General features: G+C 45.8%; 10 protein-coding genes across 10 annotated transcripts; 6 read left to right on the forward strand and 4 right to left on the reverse strand.

Moving 5' to 3' along the window:
- Positions 1 to 3: 3 nt before the first annotated feature.
- On the reverse strand, positions 4 to 1857 carry V8C40DRAFT_269681 (HET domain-containing protein; the record flags this gene model as incomplete). Its single annotated transcript, XM_083220114.1, has 2 exons — positions 4 to 1499; positions 1551 to 1857. The coding sequence occupies 2 exons, from the start codon at positions 1855 to 1857 to the stop codon at positions 4 to 6; spliced, it is 1803 nt and encodes a 600-aa protein (XP_083069332.1).
- Positions 1858 to 2432: 575 nt separating this feature from the next.
- On the forward strand, positions 2433 to 6455 carry V8C40DRAFT_254957 (SNF2 family N-terminal domain-containing protein). Its single transcript, XM_083217930.1, has 11 exons — positions 2433 to 2817; positions 2865 to 3192; positions 3262 to 3878; positions 3935 to 4039; positions 4093 to 4325; positions 4396 to 4429; positions 4481 to 4665; positions 4721 to 5627; positions 5675 to 5860; positions 5918 to 6068; positions 6120 to 6455. The coding sequence occupies exons 1-11, from the start codon at positions 2636 to 2638 to the stop codon at positions 6198 to 6200; spliced, it is 3009 nt and encodes a 1002-aa protein (XP_083069333.1). The 5' UTR covers positions 2433 to 2635; the 3' UTR covers positions 6201 to 6455.
- A 138-nt stretch (positions 6456 to 6593) lies between these two features.
- Positions 6594 to 7764, reverse strand: V8C40DRAFT_282228 (alpha/beta hydrolase; the record flags this gene model as incomplete). The annotated part of the gene is made up of 5 exons (XM_083221760.1): positions 7700 to 7764; positions 7390 to 7649; positions 7251 to 7339; positions 6793 to 7194; positions 6594 to 6728 (listed from the first exon to the last, which is right to left on the reverse strand). Exons 1-5 carry the CDS (start codon positions 7726 to 7728, stop codon positions 6594 to 6596), a joined length of 915 nt encoding a protein of 304 aa, XP_083069334.1. The 5' UTR covers positions 7729 to 7764.
- A 593-nt stretch (positions 7765 to 8357) lies between these two features.
- V8C40DRAFT_254960 (alpha/beta-hydrolase) lies at positions 8358 to 9577 on the forward strand. The gene has a single exon (XM_083217931.1). It carries the CDS (start codon positions 8585 to 8587, stop codon positions 9497 to 9499), a length of 915 nt encoding a protein of 304 aa, XP_083069335.1. The 5' UTR covers positions 8358 to 8584; the 3' UTR covers positions 9500 to 9577.
- A 124-nt stretch (positions 9578 to 9701) lies between these two features.
- V8C40DRAFT_254962 (Zn(II)2Cys6 transcription factor) lies at positions 9702 to 11970 on the reverse strand. The gene is made up of 4 exons (XM_083217932.1): positions 11754 to 11970; positions 11063 to 11674; positions 10861 to 10998; positions 9702 to 10795 (listed from the first exon to the last, which is right to left on the reverse strand). Exons 1-4 carry the CDS (start codon positions 11811 to 11813, stop codon positions 9956 to 9958), a joined length of 1650 nt encoding a protein of 549 aa, XP_083069336.1. The 5' UTR covers positions 11814 to 11970; the 3' UTR covers positions 9702 to 9955.
- A 427-nt stretch (positions 11971 to 12397) lies between these two features.
- On the reverse strand, positions 12398 to 13418 carry V8C40DRAFT_254964 (acyl-CoA N-acyltransferase). Its single transcript, XM_083217933.1, has 2 exons — positions 12806 to 13418; positions 12398 to 12748 (listed from the first exon to the last, which is right to left on the reverse strand). Exons 1-2 carry the CDS (start codon positions 13251 to 13253, stop codon positions 12465 to 12467), a joined length of 732 nt encoding a protein of 243 aa, XP_083069337.1. The 5' UTR covers positions 13254 to 13418; the 3' UTR covers positions 12398 to 12464.
- A 1079-nt stretch (positions 13419 to 14497) lies between these two features.
- On the forward strand, positions 14498 to 15028 carry V8C40DRAFT_282230 (uncharacterized protein; the record flags this gene model as incomplete). The annotated part of the gene is made up of 2 exons (XM_083221761.1): positions 14498 to 14649; positions 14728 to 15028. The coding sequence occupies exons 1-2, from the start codon at positions 14510 to 14512 to the stop codon at positions 15026 to 15028; spliced, it is 441 nt and encodes a 146-aa protein (XP_083069338.1). The 5' UTR covers positions 14498 to 14509.
- A 1265-nt stretch (positions 15029 to 16293) lies between these two features.
- V8C40DRAFT_254966 (uncharacterized protein) lies at positions 16294 to 18306 on the forward strand. The gene is made up of 3 exons (XM_083217934.1): positions 16294 to 16691; positions 16760 to 17279; positions 17341 to 18306. Exons 1-3 carry the CDS (start codon positions 16489 to 16491, stop codon positions 18169 to 18171), a joined length of 1554 nt encoding a protein of 517 aa, XP_083069339.1. The 5' UTR covers positions 16294 to 16488; the 3' UTR covers positions 18172 to 18306.
- A 150-nt stretch (positions 18307 to 18456) lies between these two features.
- Positions 18457 to 19944, forward strand: V8C40DRAFT_254967 (uncharacterized protein). Its single transcript, XM_083217935.1, has 3 exons — positions 18457 to 18765; positions 18826 to 19126; positions 19193 to 19944. The coding sequence occupies exons 1-3, from the start codon at positions 18562 to 18564 to the stop codon at positions 19582 to 19584; spliced, it is 897 nt and encodes a 298-aa protein (XP_083069340.1). The 5' UTR covers positions 18457 to 18561; the 3' UTR covers positions 19585 to 19944.
- A 913-nt stretch (positions 19945 to 20857) lies between these two features.
- On the forward strand, positions 20858 to 22909 carry V8C40DRAFT_277266 (P-loop containing nucleoside triphosphate hydrolase protein; the record flags this gene model as incomplete). Its single annotated transcript, XM_083220944.1, has 2 exons — positions 20858 to 21721; positions 21779 to 22909. The coding sequence occupies 2 exons, from the start codon at positions 20858 to 20860 to the stop codon at positions 22907 to 22909; spliced, it is 1995 nt and encodes a 664-aa protein (XP_083069341.1).
- Between the last annotated feature and the right edge of the window lie 27 nt (positions 22910 to 22936).

Below are 22936 nucleotides of genomic sequence, written 5' to 3' on the forward strand. Positions count from 1 at the left end.
GTCCTAATTAATGATCCTCGGCTCAAATGTAATGTCTCGCCGACTGACGCCTTCCCATATTCCCATATCCTCAAAGTTAGCCAGACCAATCCGCCGATAAAGCCCTCCGCCAACATCAATGACAAGCAACCCTTTGCCCTTCTCTTTATTAGTGCCTGTCTGTATTGTCCCCAATAACAAATATTCCACATCGTCAAGACTCATTCTCATCTTCCGGAGTTCTGTATCAGGGTCTTTGAGATCTGTGCCCTCTACTATCGTGTTGACCTTTCCATATTTTACTTCATTTACCTTCAGTATACGGCATGACAATACTACTGTCTGTATAGTCAATAACTTGACTTTTGCATCTTCAGTGATGGACCCTTCATAAGCGACCACACCATCTAGAGATGCCCATGACCAACTTGGTGCTCGTTTGAGATTTCGGCCTTCTTCTCTTCCAATGTCCGGTTTATGCCAAGCTAGAAGGTCTATAAACCATTCCTTCCAGAGTCCATAGATATTTATATCACGCCATAGCGTTTCAAGCTCAGAAGTTATGCCCATGACTGCGTTAAGTTTGTCACCGGCATCTGTCAGCTCGCGGGCTGTGTATTGCCCAACAATGGTTTTCCAGAGATAAAGTTTCTCAGTTTCGTCACTTCCATAGAAGGGTTCCGCGCCATTGTCAAAAACTATCCATGGGAGACTTTCCAAGAGTTGAAGATACTCGAGCCCTCTTGCAGAAACGCTCCGAAGATCCATTTCTTTGCACTGCCATAAAAGCTCGTAGTCGGAGAATATCAACATTCTTGATGATAACATGAACTCTTGTAATGTCCACCCTCTCTTGTCTAAAGGATGATCAGGCTCGTAGGGACCTGTTGAGAGATATACCGTGCCTGTCACATTATTTGCCATTGGAACACGGACTTCATAGTCTGGACAGTAAGGTTGTTTCTTCTGGGTTAAGAATCCATGTGCTGCATTTTCTGAGGTGGATGCCGCAATAGTCACAGAAGCGTTCTTGTAGATGGACGCCATGCGTGAAATCTCCGTTTCCTTATCTTTATCACAGTCTTGGATGATACAAAGGGCATCAACCCAAAGATACTGAAAGCCTAGTTTGCGAGTGGCATAAATGGCATCTTGTATAGATTGTTGAAGGCTCTTCAATTCGATACCAGCAACCAGTTGATTGAGATTATCTCTCTGTAACTGAAGTGGTCTCACTGCAGGGTCGAGTTGCTTTCCCCAACAATAGCTCAAAGCCAGATATTTGGCACGGGTATCCATATCATTGATCCTCAGTTTGACTGTTGGATGAGGGTCTCCTGGCTGGCCAACATCGAGAACTCGCAGTGGAAGGACAGTGTCTCGGGAATATTGACAATGTTTGTGGGGATTCTTGGGATTCATGCAATTTTTGATGAGAGCCCTTGCTGCGGCAAATGCATTGTTGCTTCCGACATTTCTGCGAAGGGGCCTCTGATGCACAATTTCTGCTATGGAATCGCCTATGTCTTGTCAGATTGTAGTTTCACACTCTTCATGGAACGAATACTCACCCTTTCTAGCAAATACTTGAATGGTAACAGCGGGTTTTGTGGGCTCAGATTCGATGCTGCAGTGAAGCCCATATATTCCCGTCTGTTGACTGTTCGGCAAAGTGGACACAGATCGCGAAACTCGAGAATTTCGAAAGATGAGACGCTGCTCACAAGCCCAATCCTCGTCATGCTCGCGGCAGACAGCGAATAAGATTAATTTACACAATCCACACCCTTCATCAGCAGCGGCTTTGCAATCAGTCCGATTGCGATGCCAGAATCCATCAGGTGAATTGAGAGACTTCAGACCTTCGTGAGAGAGCATCAGCGCGCATATTCTACACGAAAGATTTTCTAAACGCTGTCGAGATCTTCTGGACTGAGGTTCGGTACCCTGGTCCGTGCTGCTGTCGGACTCAGAGCGCCGCCTCTTTTGCCTGACTGGCGCTGCTGTTGTCGGCCTCAATGAAAGTGTGGTTGATTCCATCACGTCTTTAGTAATAAAGAGAGATATAAAGTAGTCTCATTTTCTTGCCATATTTCGCAAAACTTGAGTCGGAAGGCCTGGCCACGATCGGCTGTATGCTTATTTTATTTATACACACATACATATTTCAGACACGTAGTCGATTTGTCCGAGTCTTTCTGCTACTCTACTTTTGTAACAATTTAATTAGGTAAATTCGGCCTTGCCGCCCAAAACTTTCGGTTGCCTCCTCCAACAAAGATGGTGTTGGCATTTACATGGATGGTTGAAGCTTACACATATGCAGCATGCGTCTAAGCCACGTTGGACGGACGCGATTCGTGGACGGCAGCAAATAGGCAGCACGGAATAGGGATACATCAGATTGCCTTGCTAACGCGTTCCGCCAGTAGAAGTTGCGCGCACCAGCTTCAGCCTCATTTTCGGTGATGAAACGCGTCCGCCTTGCCATTCTACTGTCCGCCTCGTGATTGCCTTACAGGATGAAAAAAACAATGCTCATCTTGGCCACGTCGACAACTATTCCTCTTATTAGAAGCAACTATGGAAGAAAGAAACTTTTTGCAGAGATTCCCAGATTTTCCGCCACTACTTTACAGACAATTGAGTAACCACAATGTCCAATCCTTTGAAGCGACGGTTTGATCCAGTCAGAGAATTGGATGATGAAACCTTTTTCACATCCAGTGTGGAGCCACAGCAACCGTATGCGCAAGAAATGATTCTTGAATATGACGGATTTCACGATTCAATGAGACAGAGTCAATACCATGGGCCAAGTTTCATGAATCCAATGAGGTACGTAACAAAGCAGTAACTCTCACAAAAATTATTAACTGTTTTAGCGATGTCCCGGTTATACAACAGGCGGAGACTTCCCCAGAAGTGTACCTTAGCAACATTATAGTCGATCCGAACCTCGTTACTTCGATGTCAATGAATTTTGATGGCCTGAATTTTTTAGACGACCAACTCACAGATTGGAGCAATGACGTGCTGTCATCAGGCTCAGATTTGTCTCCATTAGGGCCACTTTCGTCCCAGGAGGTTTCTCACTCGCCGTCTGTGGCATCTGAAGCATACCAACCAAGAATTGAGGATGTTATTCCAACATTTAACACCCAAGAAGCCAACAATGAAGTAGCCAAAAACGAAACAATATGTTACGGAATGGTACGTCATCACAATTTTTGACACAAGAGTATTGCAGCCTCTAATGTGAGAGGCGTCTACCTACATTAGCTACACGACGTCGAAGTCAAACTACTTGGCGACATGCAAACTATCTACTCGAAACTGGACAAGCGTGACGCCGGACTGGAGCGATTCAAGCTTGAAAAGCGCGATAATCATGTCATTCTACGTTTTAGCGATATCGGCGAAGATTTTGGCCAGTTGCGCTCCATCGTTGGCACCACGCTTTCGTCGCTATTAGTCAATCAGTCATATGGTGTCGATTTTGAGCCCATCGCGTCTATATCTTATTTAATGGACATTATTGGACGCGCTAACCGGCCCTCTGAAGCTCTTGTTAAAGTTGACATCAATGTTTACGGGCCACAATCAGCTGCAATGAAAATTGGCGATGACTTGTCATCCGGCAAACTGTGGTTGCAGAGGCCTGGTAACATGAGATGCGACGTTAAATACGATAATCCGCACTTCTTGCGGCTGAAGATGAACGGTGTTCAACTCCAACCTAAACAACCTATCTCACAGGCTATTAGAGAGGGGTCTTCCAGCAGGAAAAGAAGGGAAGAGCGATTGCTAAGCATGCTAGAAGAGGTCTATACGTCTATTAACACGAGAGAGATTGAAGCGGCAGACGGCGGAGACAGAGTGGTTCAAACGCTTGAAAAGTAATCTTACAATATCCCTATCATAAATTTTAACTAATATTTACTCACCATTATAGGCATCAAAAAGAAGCGCTGGGTTTCATGCTAGAGAGGGAGTCTGGTCATATCAACGACAGGTATAGGCTCTGGGAGTCTATACCCGTGGAAGGAGGGAATACAGAGTATGCTACCATCAGTACAGATTTAAGGCAAGAGTTAACTTTGACGACGCTAGATATCGTCATAAAATTACCAGAGCTAAGATCAGGACCGGCATACAGCCGATCGAAAGAGGGGGCGGCATTCTGGCTGATGAGATGGGTATGGGCAAAACATTGTCCATGCTAACGCTGATAATGAGGACTCTTGATAATGGGAAAGAATGGGCTGAACAACATGACAACGGTGCTAAAGTCGACGAGACGATTAAGCGCTCGCGCTCAACACTTGTGATTGTCCCTTCCGCTCGTAAGTTGCTCTAATATGAACACTCTCGCAAATCTTTCCAACAAGTCATGACAAAAGCTGACCTTACTAGTTCTTATATACAACTGGATGAATGAGATAACAGAGTAGGGCTATTTTGATCCAATTATCACAATGACTGTTAACCAGCTTCATAGTTATTTGGAACACGGTGTCAAAGTAATCAAGTATCACGGCTCTGCTCGCCCAAAAGATATTGAGCAGATTGCAGATTCAGACATCGTTGTGACTACTTATAGTACCCTCACTGCTGAATTCCAAATTAAATCGAAACCATCTCTCCTTCATTGTATCGACTGGTTTAGAGTCGTACTCGATGAAGGTAAGGCCTCATCCCGACCCTTTCCTGTTCCTGTAGCATTTCTAATATTAGATAGCGCATATTATTCGGCGTCGGGCTACAGCATTCTACCACGCATGCGACGCAATACACGCCAATTCAAGGTGGTGTCTCACAGGAACACCTATTCAAAACAAGCTCGCCGACATTGGTACTCTTTTCGCATTCATACGTGCCGAGCCTTTTACTAAGGCGGCTACCTTTCGGAAGTACATAGAGGTTCCTTTTGAGCAGATTCCCGAGAATGAGTCGCCGACACTGGCCAAGGACCGCCTTGTTCTGCTCTTTCAAGCGTTCTGTTTGCGTCGCACAAAAGAAATAATTCACCTGCCTCCATTAAGTAAAACGGTGCGCAAGCTGAGTTTCTCTGTAGAGGAACGCAAACAATATGAGAATACGATGAAAATTCTGCGTCGCAAGATCCTTCATCGTGTTGGAGAGGCTGAGCAGACCTCCAAATTCGGAACTTTCCAGATCAACTTACAAATGCGTCTTTTGTGCAATCATGGAACTTGGCAGCAACCTTTCTCTTGGGATCGACGCAGCTACCGAGATGCACGCGAGGCCCTCATCTCGGCCGTTGGTGAAAACAGCGAGATTACGTGTGCTGGTTGCCAAATGCCAATGCCAATCCTTGGGTCTAGTCGGTTAAACCATAGCGTTTATGAGCAATGCGCTCATGTCCTATGCTTTGACTGCATCGAACAGTCGAGTACACCGAATGATAGAGGGCAAGCTCAACATTGCCCCGTATGCATACACCGGCTGAGACATGCCATGGTCGAGAGCGGTGCAATGATAGACGATGAGAGTGTTCCAAACTGCCCCCCGAAAGATAAGGCTGCAGACGGTGATGATTATTTTGATTTCAATAAAGAGGGCTATTCAACAAAGATGAATGCATTGATTGAGGATGTCCAACGCGATCTGTGGGAGTCCAAAAGGTAATTTTATCTATTATTTACCAGAGGTACAAGTCTAACATGCATAGTATCATATTTTCATGTTGGACTCGGACACTGCAGCTTCTTCGGAAATATCTCGACAGAGCTAATATTCCATATCTTGATATTGATGGTAACTGCTCGCTTAAGGAAAGAAAAGATAAGCTCGTACAGTTTAAGAACGATAATATGAAGCCAGTACTCATTATGACAACTGGAACTGGCGGTTTTGGGTACGTTAAACGTTTCTTTCACTACTGGTGATATATACAATACTAACTAACTTCTAGGCTGAACATAACTTGTGCGAATCGCATCTTCATCGTCGAGTTGCAATGGAATCCTGCCGTAGAGAGTCAGGCCATCGCCCGCGCAATTCGGCTTGGACAGGAGAAAAATGTACACGTGACGCGTTACATGATCAAAGATACAGTTGAAGAGGTTCGTCATGATTGTGATTAGTTATCTCAATTTTTATTAACTATAATCTAGGAAATGGGATCCCAGCAGAAGTCCAAGAATCAGCTTGCCAGCCTAGTAGATGCAGGGGATGACATGGATTGGCATGAATAAGGGATCAGTCGATAGATGTTAAGGGTATAAGACGACAAGGTTTTGAGCAGCTGCCATACGGATATCACTTGAGATTAAAATGCTATGGAACCGCAGTAGCTCCCTCTATCGCTATACATAACCTCGGCATTTAATCTAGCTGGCGGTTAAAAACTAACGTCATCTAAGATCCCGGCCTGCTTCAAGAATTGTGATTATCAGCATTGTAGGTACATTTCAACAAATATTCTCAATCAAGGAATTCAAGTATAGAACGAAAAAGAAGAAAAAGGAAAAGAAAAAAAGTTAGCAATTATGATATCATCACCATATGCTTTATTATTGACAACTAGTAGCCTAACGTTACTAACACGTCAAGAAGATATCTTGCTTGCGTTCTCATATTCCGTACTATTATCGTAATTTAGCCCATTCCATTACGCGGTTTGTATACTCTGATGGCGGGATGCCCATTATACCTTCTTTGAGAAAGGCAATGTGACCAACATTTGGGTCTACGAGAATGTCGACTGTACCTTGATGTTTACTCTGTCTTTCATTAATCCTGATGCCTGGTAATATAGAGCAGTTGAATGGGTATGTTGATTCTCACCTTGATTATTTGAGCAAGTTTGGCGATGTCCTCCTCGAATATCTCCAATCCGCCCGAAACGATGGTGATCGCTCCTGCCGGTAAAGCTTCAAACCAGTCCTCATGCAGGACTGACAATGGAGCAAACCATGGGTTGATGAGCTCAACATCAGGGTCACGATTGCCTTCAATAACGTTCCACATTTGAGCCACCTCATCCACGCCAACCAAATCGCGACCGAGATTTTTACTCGTGGTCATAGCTGGTGTAACCATTGGCGTGGTGGGAGATATCATCAAGATCCTTCCAAGGCGATGGCCTGACGGGATGGAGAGTGGGGGAATCTTGGGGTGCGGATTCACGGCGTGAAGGAGAAGAGAGAGGATCAGTAATCCACCAGCGCTGTCTCCGTACAAATCGATCTACAGATGTCGAACACGTTAGCATAAAGTCGAGAGTATGATGGGTAACGACTAACATCTTTCGAATCTCGACCATGCATGAGATGAGTGACGAATGCGGCCAGTTGGCGTAGCTGAGTTGGATAGGGAGCACTCGGGCATGTATCTGACACAGTTAGAAACCTAAAGAGATATGAAGATGTTCTGAACACTCACCGTAAGCAAGCACAGCAAGCGCAACATCATCGCCACTTGCAATCGCAGCTTTATACATTTCGTAGGCCAAGCCAAAATGGAAAGTGGACGCATACATGACCAGTCCACCACCATGCATGTGTGCTATAACTCTCTTGGCTGAAGGCGAGCCGAACCATAATGCCGAGCCACCTCCAGGAATCTCTTCTCTCACGGAAGGGATGTCATGTTTCTGAACAAATATGCCGTATTGATCAGCTGTATGAACTGTAAAGCATTGCCTAGCAATCCGGTTAGATGAAGTAAATGTCCATGAGTTGGGTACACAAACTGCATCAAATCTTCCACCGTCATGGACATCTTCGCGTTGTTAAAAGTTATTCTTTAGAGAATGATACGAGTATCTATGTTGCTCATTTTACAACCTAGATCAGTCAAGAGTGCAAACTCGACAACTTATATATTTTGCTCGACCAACAGCTTATAAATGCAACACAGTCGTCTTGACCTCTAAAGCAAGCCACATCACTTCAATGCAACCCCTCATAATAAAATGTTCTCAAAATTCATCATAGTTGACTCATATCATTATGCAGTTTTTCATTCGCTGCGACTTCCACTTTTGGATTGATTAGAATTATAAGAATACAGTTGCTGAAGCAATATGTGGCGCTTCGTACGCCGGGCCATAGTAGCGGCAATCGTCAACTCGACCCACGACGATACCTCGGCTTAAGGTCTTGAACGAGTTGTGCCCAATCTTAAACCAATACAAATGCAGAAATAACAGCGAAGTTATGTAATTCTTCCTGGTGAGAGTTAAAGCCAATGCCTCTTTGTCCCAATCCTACGGACACCTCTAAATCCGAGCCAACTCGCCACACGGGATAACTAGTCTCGAAGTAGAAGTAGCGACGAGGTTTCTAAACTGCGGGGCCGCTCTTCCCATGAAGTACCACTTGGATGACCAAGTCTGAGAACTGTGTATTAAGTGATTGCGTGAACTTATGACTGCGTTAGCAACATATGTTTCACGAAACAGTATGCATTCATGTTGATTTGTAAGATCGGTTCTCACCGTAAAAGCTACATCCTCCAACATGTCTCTATTAGTATATAAGTTGATCCCAAATCAGCCAAACGCCATATACTTCTTGGCAGTTCCTCCTCTATTCAAGCACAGCCGCAACTACTGCATTTCTCTCCTTTTCCCACAATGACCGAAGCTCCAACAGCCATTTCAGGGGAATTCCCCTTCGAAAAGAAGGAAGTACAGATTCTGGGCTCTCAGATGGCATATGTTGATGTGGGAACCTCTGATCAAAACTTAGCAGTCACCGTGTTCTTGCACGGTGTCCCTACGTCTTCCTATCTATGGCGAAATATCATTCCGTATTCAGCTGCAAAAGGCCGTTGCATTGCCCCAGACTTGATTGGATTTGGAGATTCCGACAAGGTTCCTGGGGCATATTTTTTTGAAGACCATCAGCGGTACATCGACGCCTTTCTAGACACCGTCTTACCAACCCAAGCAATAAACCTGGTCATTCACGACTGGGGATCAGCCCTCGGGTTCAATTGGGCCCGCAGAAATGAGCATCGCCTTGCCGGCATTGCCTTCATGGAATTTATCCACCCCATAGCGAATTGGAGCGACTTACCACCTGTCATGGTGGAAAACTGGAAGAAGTTTCGAGATCCAGATACTCGAGTCGGCAGAAGCCTGTTAATCGATCAGAACGTCTTTATCGAGCATATTCTTCCCGGCGGCGTGGTGCGGCCATTGACCGATGAGGAAATGAACGCATACCGCAAACCCTTTCTACAGCCTGAATGGCGTGAGCCTATCTATCGCCTTCCCAACGAGCTTCCTGTGGAGGGCCAACCTGAAAGTACATGGTCCTATGCAAAGAAATACATGGAATGGTTATTCGCCAGTGACAAGCCGAAACTATTCTTCTGGGCCAAACCTGGAGGACTTGTCTGGGAGGCAAAAGCGGAGGAGCTTGCGCAAAAATTGAAGAACACAAAGGTCGTGTATTTGGGAGAGGCGATTCATTATGTACAAGAAGATCACCCACATACCATTGGTCGTGAATTGGCTAGCTGGCTACCTCTGTCTCTGGACTAGATGTGAAGCCAGACGTTGTCACAAGTCTCGGGATTCATTTCTTTAAGTGTAGATAATGCCAGCATTTGCAAATAAGACTCTCATATATTATACTCTTGATGGCTAAGGGATTCATTTCTTTAAGTGTAGATAATGCCAGCATTTGCAAATAAGACTCTCATATATTATACTCTTGATGGCTAAGGTAAATACTTCCTCAAGTCCTAGGAACACGTGCTCTCATATTAATATTGTTCCTTGTGCCAAATCACAATAATTAGGCCATGGCGAGGACTGTTGTAAACAAGTGTGTATAAAAGAACAATACATTCTTAATTCACTCCCCGCTTATTCCCTACGTCAAATGGTTAATTTCCATACAGCATTTTACACGCGTGTATAGTTGCTTCAAAAGTCTTATCTTAGCCCAGGGATAAAATACAAAAATATCTAGTTCATGATTTCTAGAGGTGTGAATTAGGTTCTAACAGTAGAGCGCAATATGTCCAGCCCCTTCCTGCAGAGCTGTAAGCCAATATATACCTTTTCCCTATTCTTCACATACTCTGCATCTTTCTGTAAAAGACTTTCATGATTGGTGGAAAGTAAGCGTGTAAAGTACTGTTCCGCTAGTTCTGCGGGAATGTGTGACATCGTGCAGCCTTCTAGTGTCGAGCTGAGGTGAATCACTGTCTGGCAAAGGTGTATCGCGAATTCATTCACAGTTTCAAGGCGCATGAATAATGATGGTGAATCGGCACTTAATACTCCGAGGCAGGGTGCGTAAGGCGAGTTGTGATTCACCAACTGGCGCACCTCGAGGATTGTGCTTGAAAGCTCCAATAAGCTGGACCAGTAATAAATGACAACACCCGGAATCCAAGGGTTTGAGAAGTGTATTGTCGAAGAGTAAATATCCTCGCCTGGCTTTTCTGCATGACGCTGTTGGCAGTTTTGATCTGGGGTCTTCTCGTCTGAATACCACCAGACACGGCCCCCCTCAGATTCCTCCAGCGATTGAAGCCAACGGTGAAGCTTTCGAATTATTGAATCGCAATCTCCGAAATATTCGATAATTTGAAGAGATTGAGCGCTTTGGTGACAAATATTATCTGTTGCACCGAGATTTATGGTACCCTTGAGCTCTATTGGACCAAGAAGTTTTAACTGGTCACCCCGCTCAAGAAGACCGGGTATATGTGCAACAATGTCTAATAACAGCTGCCGATGGTTTTTAATTGATAATTTGTTGGTAATAGTGAACCACTGATCGGAAGCAAGAAATGTCGCTTTACGACTTTTTAATGCTTCGCCTAACTGTGCGACAAGAGTATCAGCATCCCGTCATAACAGAACTGAGTTATATCGAGTTATCAACTTACGGCCCCGCACCGAAGATCTGTGTAAGCCGCTTTCGTAATGGGAGATTCTAAGGCTTCTGGGCCTGAGTTCTTGATAAGGTCAAGGGCCCCATTGAGGTGAAAACGATATCCCTCTCCTTTCGAACCATTGGCCAGCCACTAGGCCATTGTCAGCACATGGGCAAAGGTGAGACTTTGACCTCGTGAATTGCAGGATACATACCTCGTAAAAGAGTAAAGTTAGTGAAATCGCAATTGCACGGACTGTTCTGTTTGTCTGGCTTGCTTTAGGTCCAAAACCAAGGGCCAGCTCCGAGCGAAACCGACTGAGTGCTGGAGGGTAGGCTGCCAAGGCAAGACCTTGCAATTTGCTATCACTCCTCAGCTTTCCCATAAACATTGTAGCGACGGCAAAAAGAGCAGAATCTAGAGTCTTGCTTCCAAACGCAAGTGGGAGAATTTCTCGTGCACTGCTCGACATTGGCGATTCGACATTCTGATCGATAGGAATGGTAGCCGGGTGGCACGTCACAATCCAGAGATCAGCCACAGCAGAACGATATAGATCCATAGAGCAGCCCAGAGAGGAAGGTATCGAAATGGGGACTATCAGTTTATTGGATCGAGCACTACCATGCAATTCTTTGATAGTTGCTGTGGGCAGTGTTGTGATATCCAAATGCCGGTTTTGGAATGCGTGGCTCAGCATTTTCCTATCCGACACCCGGTGGATATTATTCACATCTCGGTGAACAAATACCGATCCCGCTGTTGGGCCGCTGCACTTGATACCACTTTTAAGACATCTTGTGCAACTCGGCTGTCCCAGGTCACACTTGTGCACGTTAGATTATTGTGAAATCGAAATGAACATCTGCGTGAATGTTGCGTTGAATTGGAGGAGAAGAGCGCACCTTAACTCGGCGCACGCTACACTGTTTGCAGCGTTTAGATGTACCCGGAATGTTAACCATGGCCAAGAGAAGAGAGCCAATCTGGACTGAATGAGGAGTCTAGATGAGCCGGCATATGTGTACAGTGATTTTTCATTTAAAAAGGTAGTGTGGAATACTCAGCATCCCTGAAGATTTGTTAGATGAAGTCTCAAAGTTCATTGAGTTTGCGGTGTCGTGAATACTCTAGCGCTTATATGCTAATAGGAGGCGTCGAGTAGAATGATCAAATAGGGATGGTCTATTTCGGACAGGATTAATATTCTTCCTGACATGCGGAATTGAACGATATAACCTAATTGAGTCAGAATAAACACAACAAACTGATGAAAAATGTATATGAACAAGATTTTGATCAAGTCGTATATCAACATGTATGATAGTATAGTGTAGCATTGTCGAAGGATTAGGCCTATTAGCTATGGGACTTGGTAACACTGCAACTCTCACTTCTATATACGCGTCTCTATTTCCATATCGAATAATTACCTAGGGTAGGCATTGAGGCGAGTAAAGGAAATAGTGTAAATGCTAATGTTGACATACAACTCTGCTGGAGAAATAGTCTTGATAATTGAGTATGCATGGAGTGCACTACATCTTGGGTGAAATATCTCTATACTTCTCTATTATTAATATAAAACTATATCCAGGACTTCTATCTGCTCATAATTAGGACGACTTCTGCTCGTCTAATTGTGCTTCGGTCTTCGGAGGCTGTTTATATATCATACACCGAACTCCGTAGTGACCGTCTCCTCCGTATATGGAATCATCTTGGATAAGTTCTCGCTCAACACTGAATCCAAGTCGGCCATACACTCCCCACCCATGTTGAAACGCAAGAACAAAAATATCCAATCCCAGCTTTTCCGCCTCCTTCATACCGCTCTGCACCAATAGTGTAGCGATCCCTTTTCCTTGGTTTTCGGGATGGACAGCCAAATATTCAAGCACTATCATTCGTAACGATTCAGTATCTCACCCATATTCCAATCATCTTGCTTACCTACCAAAAAAAGTCTTCCCTTCCAGAACCTCGTTCTTCATTTTTGTAACATTGTTGTCAAGAGGATCCGTTTCGTTGTTTGCATTCAACGGAGTTGCCTCAGCGATCCGTTTGATCTCTTCTGCTTCCTCTTGCGATACTACTGGACCCAAAGCCTCTGGCCAAGTTGGATCACCGTCTGCAGTTGTAGCATATGATTCAGGCAAAACCCAGCGAGCATATCCCACGAGCCGTCCGGTTTGAGGATCAATGGCCTTCTGATGTCGGGCAGTTGCGTGATCACTTATCAGTCTACGCGGGTAGCGTTTGGTGGTTATATCAATCTGCTTTTCCAGCGTACTGTGTTTCCATGCTAAGACCCAATTAGGATTTTGCCAAAAAGCTGATATGTTGTTTCGACTCAAATCTTCGGCATCGCTGATGCTAACTGGAGCAAGAGTATAGGTAGCCATCTTAACGAGATCAATAACACATGAGAGAAAGATGCAGCCGCAGACAAAGTCCGGTATAAATATCGCTATATATATACTTTGGGGAAGATGCTGCCATATATGTGGATGGCGGCGATATTGCAATCTGTTCTCAACCTTTGAACGCGCGTTACACTTTCTATCAACAGAGGATTTGAGAGAACCCCGCAGCCTAGTCCGGCATTAGCTCAGCACGGAATTCCTATGTTGGATGAGTCGAGAAATATTTGGAACCAGCACTTCCATTCTAAGCTCAAATTAGGCAAAGCCGAAGTGACATGTGTCTCTATTAGCAGTAGAGTGTTATCCGGGGTTGGACACCTAACCAAGTTCTTTTGATATGACTGTGGAGGCCTCTATGGAATGTGTTAACGATGATTCCCACCAAATTTGATAACAAAAGGACCATTGATAATTTGTGTGTGCTGCTTGAAACGACATGTGGCTGATATAAATCACAGGTAAATACGCCAGGTCCAATGCTTCCAGATTGTGCGATATCTCAGGTAGGTTGAAATAGTCAACAGTATGATAATGTGCAGTCGTCCTCGCCTGGTAAGTAGTGCTTCAAATATTATCAGATGCACACATTATGTCAATATGTTGGATTCGCTGTAGTAGCAAGAAATCTTGTTGTTCTAGTTGGTGTATTGTTGAGACTCGTGAGATCAGGTCCGCGCTAGGTGGTATTATACTTGGAGAAACTGATGTCAGACAAAGAGTTAAGAAGAAAATGGAAAGCATACTATCGCTCAGAGTTATTGAGGGTGGGTATTAATACTTTTTATGCGGTATTATAGCCTCTCATCCCAAGTCTTCCCTAGCTGTCTGGGACTATAAAGAATCTTATATAGGCAATGCCTGAAAATCCTTTGCATAATATACTTACCCACAATGGGGAAATCTTGAGATAGTTTCTAGCTTATCTTTGTTGAGAAATTTGGTGCTGTTTACTTTTTCTAGTTGCGGGCTAGTATTGAACCAGACATTCTTAGAGGCGCGTTAAATAAACTTCCCTTGGGTATTGTGCATAAGAACATTGTCAGCTATAGTGGATAGAATATACAAAAGGGTGTCAGATATGTGTGTTTGGTAATATGTATTGCCTTTTTTGGAAATACAACTCTTGCCTTTAGCGGCGATGTCTCCATGCCTAAGTATTCTGTCCAGTACTTATATCACACTTCCCCCCTCTCTTGTCTAAGTTTCTCACTAACAATAATCACGACGAATAAACTATGGCGACATCTCATAATAGCGAAGATAGTCCATTGTTTGAATGGCTATCAGAATATTGGCACAACCTGCTATTCCAGCCGGATGATGAGCTTGCAGTTAACACGTTTGAGAGCCGTATGGCAAAGGACGTGACCATCAAGTAAGTTGTACTACCCGTCTTATCTGGTGCTGCATACATGTAATTGCTCCGTAGTTGCTGACTGTAATGCTATATCAGAATTAATCATGATCACGTCCCTCGCCAAGTATACTTTGAGTATATCACGGGCACTCGTGCTGCTCATGACCTGACCCTCATCAGCCAAAAGCAGCTTAAAGTGTGGGAAGCTCCTGGAGGGGGTGGTTCCATTGCTTATGAAGGGGAACTTATGTACAATGATAAGAAGACTGGAGAGAAGCAAACCGGCTCTGTTGTTATGATTGCAGATATACGCAAGGGAGACGACGGCAATTTTACAATTGTGCAATCTACAGAGATTGCCACTCGAAGCGAAGGGAAGATTAAGACTTTCACTTAGGATGCTGTGATACGCAATCGATGCGTTATCTAAGAGACTATAATAGTATAGAGGTTCTTCTATCACTGTCTCGAATGGATGGACAGGTCTCTGTCGTTACTTGCGAGTTGCAGTACCCCAGGGAGCTTTGTACAACATACGTTATTCGCTTCTAGTATATGATACGGATCACCAATGTGGCGCATTACGTCAAATACAGCAATAATGATCGAATTTGTAAATGGACTTGACGCACCGGCTGCTGCAACGGGAGCCTCGTCATTTCATCGGCCTATGGATCTTCCAAGCCCGCATATAAACATTTGGGGGAGAAGTTTGATTGGAAGTCACACTGTGAACATCTGCTAAAGATGAGCCCCTTTTATCATTGGTAATTACGCTGGATCCTCGGACACCAGTACGGTAGATGAACTGGAAGGTCAGCCCGTAGGGTTGACAATCCAGTAAGCCTTATTGTGGCATTCCATAATGTATTTAATCCGAAATGTAGGTGGGCTAAGGGAGTGACCACATACACAAATAGACTCTATCATGATCTAATACCACGTGCACAGGGACCAGGATTACTGCTGTTGGATCGCATAACGGCACTGTACCCCCCGCACACGCAGACCCTCAGGTGAGGTCGAAATATCGTGAAGTGAGTTTAGAAGAGTTTCTCCACAAGAGGTCCCTCCTACCAGTCTTAAACGGATGACTGCCCTTGTAATGGCTACATATGTACATATATGCCGGGGACTACACGAGTTTAAAGAGTCCCAGGCACATAAATACAACAGCTTGCCAGACGCATGAGTCATGAAAGTGGTTAAGCATATATATATGCATCGGGTTGATTGTGTTAAAGAATCATGTTTGCGATGACAAGACGAGCTACTGTTCAATCTTAGAAGAACACACAATGAGCATTACTTGTGCAGATTCAGTCTTCTCCCAGAGAGGCTGTGTCTCCATGTTTCCAAACTGTTGGTCTGGTCTTACGATGTCCAAGCGCCAGTGGCTATTTCCGAGATTACCTCTCCACTTTGGCGCAAATAGATCAAGATCCATTGGCCTAAAAGACTATTTTCATCGTCAGTCCTGACAGAGCCAGGAACACAGACGAGCTGAGAAAAACTAGTGTCCGCTAGTTCAAATAGTTTGCGGCACTATTCAGGGACATCGACAGCAAAATGGATCCCGACCAACGGCTTGCAGGGGTCTTTCTGTTGCAGATTCGATCAAATCGCTACTTGTTGGTAATGTCAAGCCAGCTACCCATCAACCCAAATTCAATAGAGCTATGGGGCTCTGGCTGACTTCAGGAGATGAAGAAACTAGTGTTTTCCATCGTGAGATGATTCCCTTTATAAGTTGTCAATAGCGTGCCGATACAAGTTCTTCTCCCCAAGGCATGAGTGATCCCTCATTCATCGGGTCCTTGACATTCTTTTGAGTCTTCTTCTATTTTAAAAGTTAACATGATGAACAAATTCATTGTTGGCGCACTTGGCCTCGTCGCCGGTGTGGCTGCAACTCCAGTGGAGCTCATTGAGCGAAACGCTTGCAGAGATGACAGTCTGTACAAGTGTTTCGTTAGCAGAGAATACTCTCACTCGGCTTCTGCGTATTGCTCTGCTCTCGCTCCGGCTACACAAACTGTCACAGTAGCAGAGCCTACGGTGTAAGCATTTGTTTGACATACCTGATATAAGCGTCATGTAAGATCCAGGGCATTAACGTTGCGGATAGAACATCAACTCTGTGGGTCACCAGCACCGCAGCTGCCACGACCGACTTCCTCAGCTCTACAACAACCGTTTATACGGCCACGTTCCCAATTTCCACAGAAACAGATATCGAAACGGACTTTGAGACTTCCATTCAGACTGCTATCGTTACTGCAATTGCGACTGCAATTGAGACAGACGTTGTCACTGTTACCGAGACAGAAACCCAGACTGCCACTGAGACAGACACTCAAACTGCAACTCAAACTGCAACCCAGACTGCCACCCAGACTGCAACTCAGACTGCAACCCAGACCGTGACAGCAACAGCAACTGTCACTAGTGGTCAGCAGCAGGCGCCGCCGCCGCCTGTCACTACCCATGCTCCGTTCAAGCGTGGAAAGCCAGGGCAGCCCAAGTGTATGGTCACCAAGTGCTTCGTCTACTCTCCTGAGCGCATCACTGCCGCTTGTGATTGTATCAATGTGCCGCCCAAGACGGTCACAGTCTCTCAGACAGTTCCTGCTGCGACTGTCACAGTGGTATGACCACCTTTCCCAATACTCCCATCTTATTCATTAGAGACGATGCTAACTGAGATAGACTTCGACCTCAGTTATTACACCTGGCGTTACAGCACCGGCATGGCAAAATGTGGCGACAGAGCTTGATAGCGGTGTTGCAACTGCCACAGCCATTGTCACAGACACCATCACAGATGCTGTTACAAACACCATGACAAACACCATCACCAACACCGTTACAAACACCGTCACAAGCACTGTCACAAGCACAGTTACAGCTACTGTTACGAGCACCGTGACGGCCACCGTGACGGCCACTGTCACAGCTACTGTCGCAACCACTGTCACGGCCACTGCTACCACGACGACAACCGTCACGGTGACCCCCACGCCAACCAACCTCATCCCCAACGGTGATTTTTCAGGTGGTCTGAGCCCATGGAGCACGTCTGTTAACCCCCAAGGCTCGTGGACAAGCATTGGCGTGAGCAACGCAAACAGTCCCGACGGCAAACTGAGCGCTTTTCATGCCACCAACATACGCAGCGGTTCGACGCTTACCGTCAATAGCGGTACCTTCAAACTGCAGAATAAGTCTGCATACCAACTCTCTTTCATGATTGCAACTACCTCTACCGATAGGACCTGGAAGAGTAAAGTCACGGCCTCAATTGTCTGCGGTTCGATATCCATTGCGGTCCCGAGCTTCAGCCAGGCGACATCAGGTCCCGGTGCGTACTATACAAGCACGAACATTATCAACACCCCTACGTCGAACAGTGCATCGACTTTGAGGGAGTTGAATAGGTGCCAGCTTGAGGTTCAGCTTCCTGTTACCACATCGCCGCCAGCTACGTGGTACTTTGCCGATGCTGTCCTCCAGTTCGACCATGCTGTTAATAGGTCGTAGAGGCCACGGGATTTCGCCAGTTTACACGGACAAGTATATGGAGAGTAGCGTGCAAAGATACATACCTAGACACATTCATTCGATTATATTATTCACGTACATATATGTAATAATAAAGTAGTTTATGACACCTTCCATGACGACTGATTCTGTTGTGTTCCGTGTATAGGTACTTGTCTTGTACATGTATTGTGCTTGGCTCTGATTTGTTGCATGTGATTGAGATGATGCTGAAACAAGACTATAAATAAATTAAATGACATCAGTGCAATCCTTGGCCTAACTCTCCAACCGCAATATTTCGCCTCACGACTCAGCAAGACAAGATCGTTTGTGATTTAAATTAAAAAATTAAAAAATTGACTCACGCCGCATTGGAAGAGTAACGCAATGCCTTTTGAACCGACACTCAGCGACGTCCTGGTTGTGCGCGCCATGCTGTCCCAAGCCGTGCTTCTTCCAGAGCTTGTCGGAACCATCTTGGACTATGCGGAATATTGGGCTCGCTCATCTGCCAAAGCTCAGCCGAACTTTTCCATTCATGCAGAACAAGTTGGCGATGGTGAATTCGATTTCCAAGGATTTGCATTCTTGGTGAGTGCCATTAATGAGGTCATAAAAGCTCTTTAAACTCATGAGGTTACGCCTTTACAGCTGAGATCCTTTCCTATCGGGCTCACAGACAACGTGATTGGAGACGAAGACGGTGGTTTTTCCCGCGGAAATTATCAGACTGAAGGAATTGCCGCACGGCCTGTTGAAGAAGAATACGATCGGAAATTCTTCCAACAGCTAATTAGAAACACTTCTATACATAGCAATCCTGTGCGGAAGATTGTCTTTCGCATCCGCAGCCACGACCAGGGATGGACAACAGACGAGAGGACAGGCCCCTTTATCGATGCCAAAACTTGGTTCGAAGCTGGTCTCGAGAGATTTGATGCTAGCCACAAGTGTAAGTTCAATTTCCCATGAGTGCAAACGAGACGTCATTTGGATGTACTAATACCTCTTGAAACAGGTGAACGCTGCCCAGATATAAAGAAGCTGCCAATTTGCAAGCTAAGAGTAGTCGAACCCAAACCGGAAAACTCAGTAAGCAGTAGCGGTGTTCCTGGGTATCGCTATGGACATTCGCCCTGGAAAGGCCCACGGGAAGTCCTGCGCAATAAAGTGGCCTCTAGGGAATGGACAACTTACGAGGTGACTTGGACTTGCTGGGATGTCGTCGCTCCGGGGTCGAAAGAAGCGCAGCAAGCGATGGAGGAAGGCAAAGGGCAAATGGATGGCGACGGCCAATTTGTGCGAAATCTCAGAATGGGTGATGTGGTTACGGTGTGGGGAAGAGCGATGCATCGCGGGTGGGTGAATGTGGTTGACACAGTCGAGATCGACGTTTATTGGGCACTTTAGATGGAATCGGAATCCAAGACAAGGGGGTCTTATTCTTACATATGCCATTCAATTACCGAGCCGTGAATGACAATACAGAGAAGTGCCGGCGGAAATAACGATCCTCAGGTTAAGCGTTTGTATAAGAGGTGGCTAGGATCTGGATGGCTTCAAGCTCGGGCAGCTGCCTAATCTCCATGTCGTCTTACAACCGCGGAGCATCAACCTTGATGTCCGTTTTCCGCAGAAGATAGTTTTCTCCTTGAGACTCATACCGAGACATGGATTCAGCTTCCTTGAATGCCGCTTCCTTGCCTATCGGGCAACTCACCACGACACGGGGGCCTCTCGGTGAGTGACGCGACTGAGAATCGAGCAGCCAATCACCCGTATAGCCATCGCGACTGGATCCAGGGAACTGCAGAATGCACTTTCAATTGGCTCAAGATACGCGTGATTCACCAGATTAATCAAGACACGTAGTAACCGCGTGTGGCTGTTAATTTGATGCCGCCTTTGCAGCTTGTGCCCGTTTGGCTGCAGCAGTAGCATCAATGCCTTTCACGCCGGCCGCATGTAACTAGTGATGATGTGTCTCTCACTGCGCCCTATATCTATTCTATCAAATAGTATCTTGATGCGCTCAAGGCAACAAGTGTGGTTACCTTTACCAGTAACTATACCCGGACTATACTGTATATGCCAAATTGAGTCAACGCCGACTCAAGGGATCCGTCTCTTGCACTCTGATTTGTTCACACAATTCGTCAATACAGCTGAATTTAGGCTTCAGTATCACCAAGACAGTGATATATCAAGTCAGACTCGTGATAGTACGATCAGATCACGGTAGAAATGGCCGAAATACACGTATAGAGATTTGTTTCATAGCTGTGCTGTTGTCTGACTGGCCAGAATTGCGATGGCTGCCTAGCAAGCCTAGGAATGCCATGGCCCGGCTCGGTTTGTTGCAAGCTGAACTGCCATCCTCTCCACTATTTTTGATCATTATCCGTGTTGGTTATCCGTGTAATTGAGAGTGTGTTATAGTGATTGAAGGATATATAAACTTGTTGAATTCTCTGGTGGAAAAGTTTGCAATCAACATCCACAACTCCAATTCACTTGAAGCTGGGGGGACCTTGCCTTCTCAGATCGACCTCACTGCGCCAACGAAAACAAAATTTGATCTTTCTCTCTAATTCTTCAATAAATATTCCCAAACTCTCCGAAACTTTACTCTCCAAACCTTGACAGTCAAGGAAAAAGAAAAGCAAACCACTCAAAATTCACAATGTCTTCTACCGACGTAGCCGTGGCCTTGGTGGTCCCCAAGGAGGAACCGTCTTCTGTTGTCACAAAACTCTACCAGCAAGGCTTCGTCCACTGGTCGCAGTTTGACTCGGAAGAAGACCACGAGGTTGCACTGGAGAAGCAGATGACCCAGATGCCCATCGTCCACCGCTTTATTCACTGTGGCACTTCTTGGATCACCGAATCCTTCACCATCAACAGCCCCTTCATGCGCAAGATCCTCCTGGAGGTCCTTGAACACTATCAGGACCTCGATCTGGAGTGCGAAAACTGGACTTTTCGTTCTCCTTACATACCTCTCGTCCATCGATGGCAGCGACTCCAAGATTTTTGCCAGAACACTTCGAACCCTGAATTGGGCAAGGCTGGCCAGCAGCTGATCGAGTTCCTACTTCCCATTGTCGGCCCTTCGGTCAATTCTCTCGAGCAGACTCGTCTCACGGGCAAAGTTCAGTTCGACTTCCTCTGGCAGATCTTTCCTCCTGGAGAGCTTGTCATGACCAAGATGTACGGCCAGGACGCCATTTGCCGCGTTCTCAAGCACCACAAGGTTGAAGAAAGTTACTCCTGCCCTGCCTATTGGGTCATTGACATGGAATATGTCGACTGGAATGGTGACAAGTGCGGTTATACGACGATGAAGACCAAGATTGGTGGCTACGATGGCTATCGCCGAGCTCATTTGCTTCCTACCTGGCCGATTTCCTTTGACAGCGACCCAGATGTAATTAAGGCCAAGATGATTGCTCGCGGTCGTCAATTTGAGGAGTTGAGGACATATCACTTTATGCAATACGAAGGTCGGAAGATTGTTACAAGAGGCAACGCAAAGGAAGAAGAACCAGTAAGTCCTTGAATCTGTGTCTCAGTATAATGTATGATTCTAACAACTCACCCCTAGGCTTCCGGCCGAGTTGTTGTCGATGCTTTTGCCTACTACGCCAGCTGCAAGGTGGTCAAGCCAAACCTCCGTCCTCTCGATTCCGAAGAAAAGCCCAAAGCAGACGAATCCAGCGAAGACGAAGATGGTTACAAAGTCCGACGTCCCCGCCGCCGCTCCGACGCAAGCACCAGCAGCTCGTCCTCCGAGGAAGAAGCTGCCATTGACGAACTCAAACTCACAGTCAAGAGTTCTGAGACGAAGTTTGAGCGCAAGGAAGATCTCACTCCTCTTACTGATGAGCAGTGCCTCCTTTGCACGCCGTGGGTCAACGGATTCGATCTCAAGGCCAAGGAGTGGGGTTTGTTCCTCGTGGAGAAGATGAAGGATATCGTCTGGAATGACGATGCTTTCTCGAACTTGGTCCTTCCTGGCGATGAGAAAGAGCTTGCTTGGTCGTTTATTGACAACAAGAACTTTGCAAACTCAGACTTTGACGACTTTGTCACTGACAAGGGCCGCGGCATTATTATCCTCATGTTTGGTCCCCCAGGCGTTGGAAAGACATATACAGCTGAGGCAGTGGCAGAGAAGGGCCGAGTTCCTCTCTACGCTATGAGTGCCGGTGCTCTAGGAACCAAGCCAAATGAGGTCGAAGCATCACTGGACCGAGCTCTTGAACTCTGTCGCCTCTGGAACGCAATGCTGCTCCTCGACGAAGCAGACGTGTTTCTAAGCGCTCGAAAGGAAGACACTCTCGCACGCAACGAGCTAGTCTCCATCTTCCTTACCAAGCTCGAATACTACCAGGGCATCCTCTTCCTGACCACCAACCGCGCCTCGAGTCTCGACCATGCTTTCCAGTCTCGCGTCGATCTCTTCCTTCCGTACAGTGATCTCACCACGACCGCCCGCCGCCAAGTCTGGCAGAACTTCATCAAGCGCGCCGGCGGCGAGACGCGATTCAAAGTTGCCGAGGAAGACTACGATCAACTTGCAGAGTTGAGGCTCAATGGTCGTGAGATCAAGAATTTGATCAAGAGCGCTCGACTGTTGAACATGAAGAGTGGACAGCCTGTTACGACTGCTCGACTGGCTCAATTGGCGGAGAAGAGGATCACGGCAATGGAAATGCTGAATGGCGAAGAGTAATTTTTGATTGAGGCTATGGATCGATTT

The sequence above is a fragment of the Trichoderma camerunense genome (assembly GCF_050948025.1).
Source record: "Trichoderma camerunense strain CBS 138272 chromosome Unknown V8C40scaffold_19, whole genome shotgun sequence".
NCBI lineage: Eukaryota > Fungi > Ascomycota > Sordariomycetes > Hypocreales > Hypocreaceae > Trichoderma > Trichoderma camerunense.

Bases quoted from the DNA above. Each gene is read 5' to 3' on its own strand.
- V8C40DRAFT_254957 (XM_083217930.1), top strand. From the start codon at position 2,636: ATGTCCAATCCTTTGAAGCGACGGTTTGATCCAGTCAGAGAATTGGAT. The intron at 4,666-4,720 runs GTAAGGCCTCAT...AATATTAGATAG, and splicing joins TAGAGTCGTACTCGATGAAG to CGCATATTATTCGGCGTCGG. The intron at 5,861-5,917 runs GTACGTTAAACG...ACTAACTTCTAG, and splicing joins ACTGGAACTGGCGGTTTTGG to GCTGAACATAACTTGTGCGA.
- V8C40DRAFT_254967 (XM_083217935.1), top strand. From the start codon at position 18,562: ATGCCTTTTGAACCGACACTCAGCGACGTCCTGGTTGTGCGCGCCATG. The intron at 18,766-18,825 runs GTGAGTGCCATT...ACGCCTTTACAG, and splicing joins TCCAAGGATTTGCATTCTTG to CTGAGATCCTTTCCTATCGG. The intron at 19,127-19,192 runs GTAAGTTCAATT...CTCTTGAAACAG, and splicing joins ATTTGATGCTAGCCACAAGT to GTGAACGCTGCCCAGATATA.
- V8C40DRAFT_254960 (XM_083217931.1), top strand. From the start codon at position 8,585: ATGACCGAAGCTCCAACAGCCATTTCAGGGGAATTCCCCTTCGAAAAG.
- V8C40DRAFT_254964 (XM_083217933.1), bottom strand. From the start codon at position 13,253: ATGGCTACCTATACTCTTGCTCCAGTTAGCATCAGCGATGCCGAAGAT. The intron at 12,749-12,805 runs GTAGGTAAGCAA...TACGAATGATAG, and splicing joins GGAAGGGAAGACTTTTTTTG to TGCTTGAATATTTGGCTGTC.
- V8C40DRAFT_254966 (XM_083217934.1), top strand. From the start codon at position 16,489: ATGATGAACAAATTCATTGTTGGCGCACTTGGCCTCGTCGCCGGTGTG. The intron at 16,692-16,759 runs GTAAGCATTTGT...CGTTGCGGATAG, and splicing joins ACAGTAGCAGAGCCTACGGT to AACATCAACTCTGTGGGTCA. The intron at 17,280-17,340 runs GTATGACCACCT...TAACTGAGATAG, and splicing joins CTGCTGCGACTGTCACAGTG to ACTTCGACCTCAGTTATTAC.
- V8C40DRAFT_254962 (XM_083217932.1), bottom strand. From the start codon at position 11,813: ATGGTTAACATTCCGGGTACATCTAAACGCTGCAAACAGTGTAGCGTG. The intron at 10,999-11,062 runs GTATGTATCCTG...ACAATGGCCTAG, and splicing joins TAACTTTACTCTTTTACGAG to TGGCTGGCCAATGGTTCGAA. The intron at 10,796-10,860 runs GTAAGTTGATAA...CTTGTCGCACAG, and splicing joins CAGATCTTCGGTGCGGGGCC to TTAGGCGAAGCATTAAAAAG.